The following is a 211-nucleotide window of genomic DNA, read 5'->3' as shown; positions in this document are numbered from 1 at the left end:
TATCACTCACCAATTACATTTCTGCTCCCTTTCTCCGCTTTGGATTCAGCCTCCCTTGCAGACGCCGACGGAGGATCCATGTCTGCGCGCGGGTCTCGAGTGCGCATGCGTCGTAGTAGTCGGTGGATCCCCGCGACGACGAGACAAGAGAGCAAGATCTGCAGTAGGTGATCCTCCACGAAGGGGATCAGATACCGCGTCGCAAGACCCA

The 211-nt window shown here is 57.3% G+C and overlaps 1 protein-coding gene across 1 annotated transcript in view; it reads right to left on the bottom strand.

The window, feature by feature from the left end:
• Positions 1-211, bottom strand: part of LOC119590704 (iodotyrosine deiodinase 1-like) — a gene marked incomplete at its 5' end in the record, with an annotated part of 12,533 nt that extends 12,322 nt beyond the window's left edge. The window contains 1 exon segment of the mRNA XM_037939390.1: positions 11-211. Within this exon segment, the coding sequence (XP_037795318.1) occupies positions 11-211 (201 nt within the window).

The sequence above is a fragment of the Penaeus monodon genome, chromosome 27 (genome assembly GCF_015228065.2).
Source record: "Penaeus monodon isolate SGIC_2016 chromosome 27, NSTDA_Pmon_1, whole genome shotgun sequence".
Classification (NCBI taxonomy): Eukaryota; Metazoa; Arthropoda; class Malacostraca; order Decapoda; family Penaeidae; genus Penaeus; species Penaeus monodon.
Note: the sequence above shows the minus strand (reverse complement) of the source record. Positions and strands in the feature narration are given on the sequence as shown.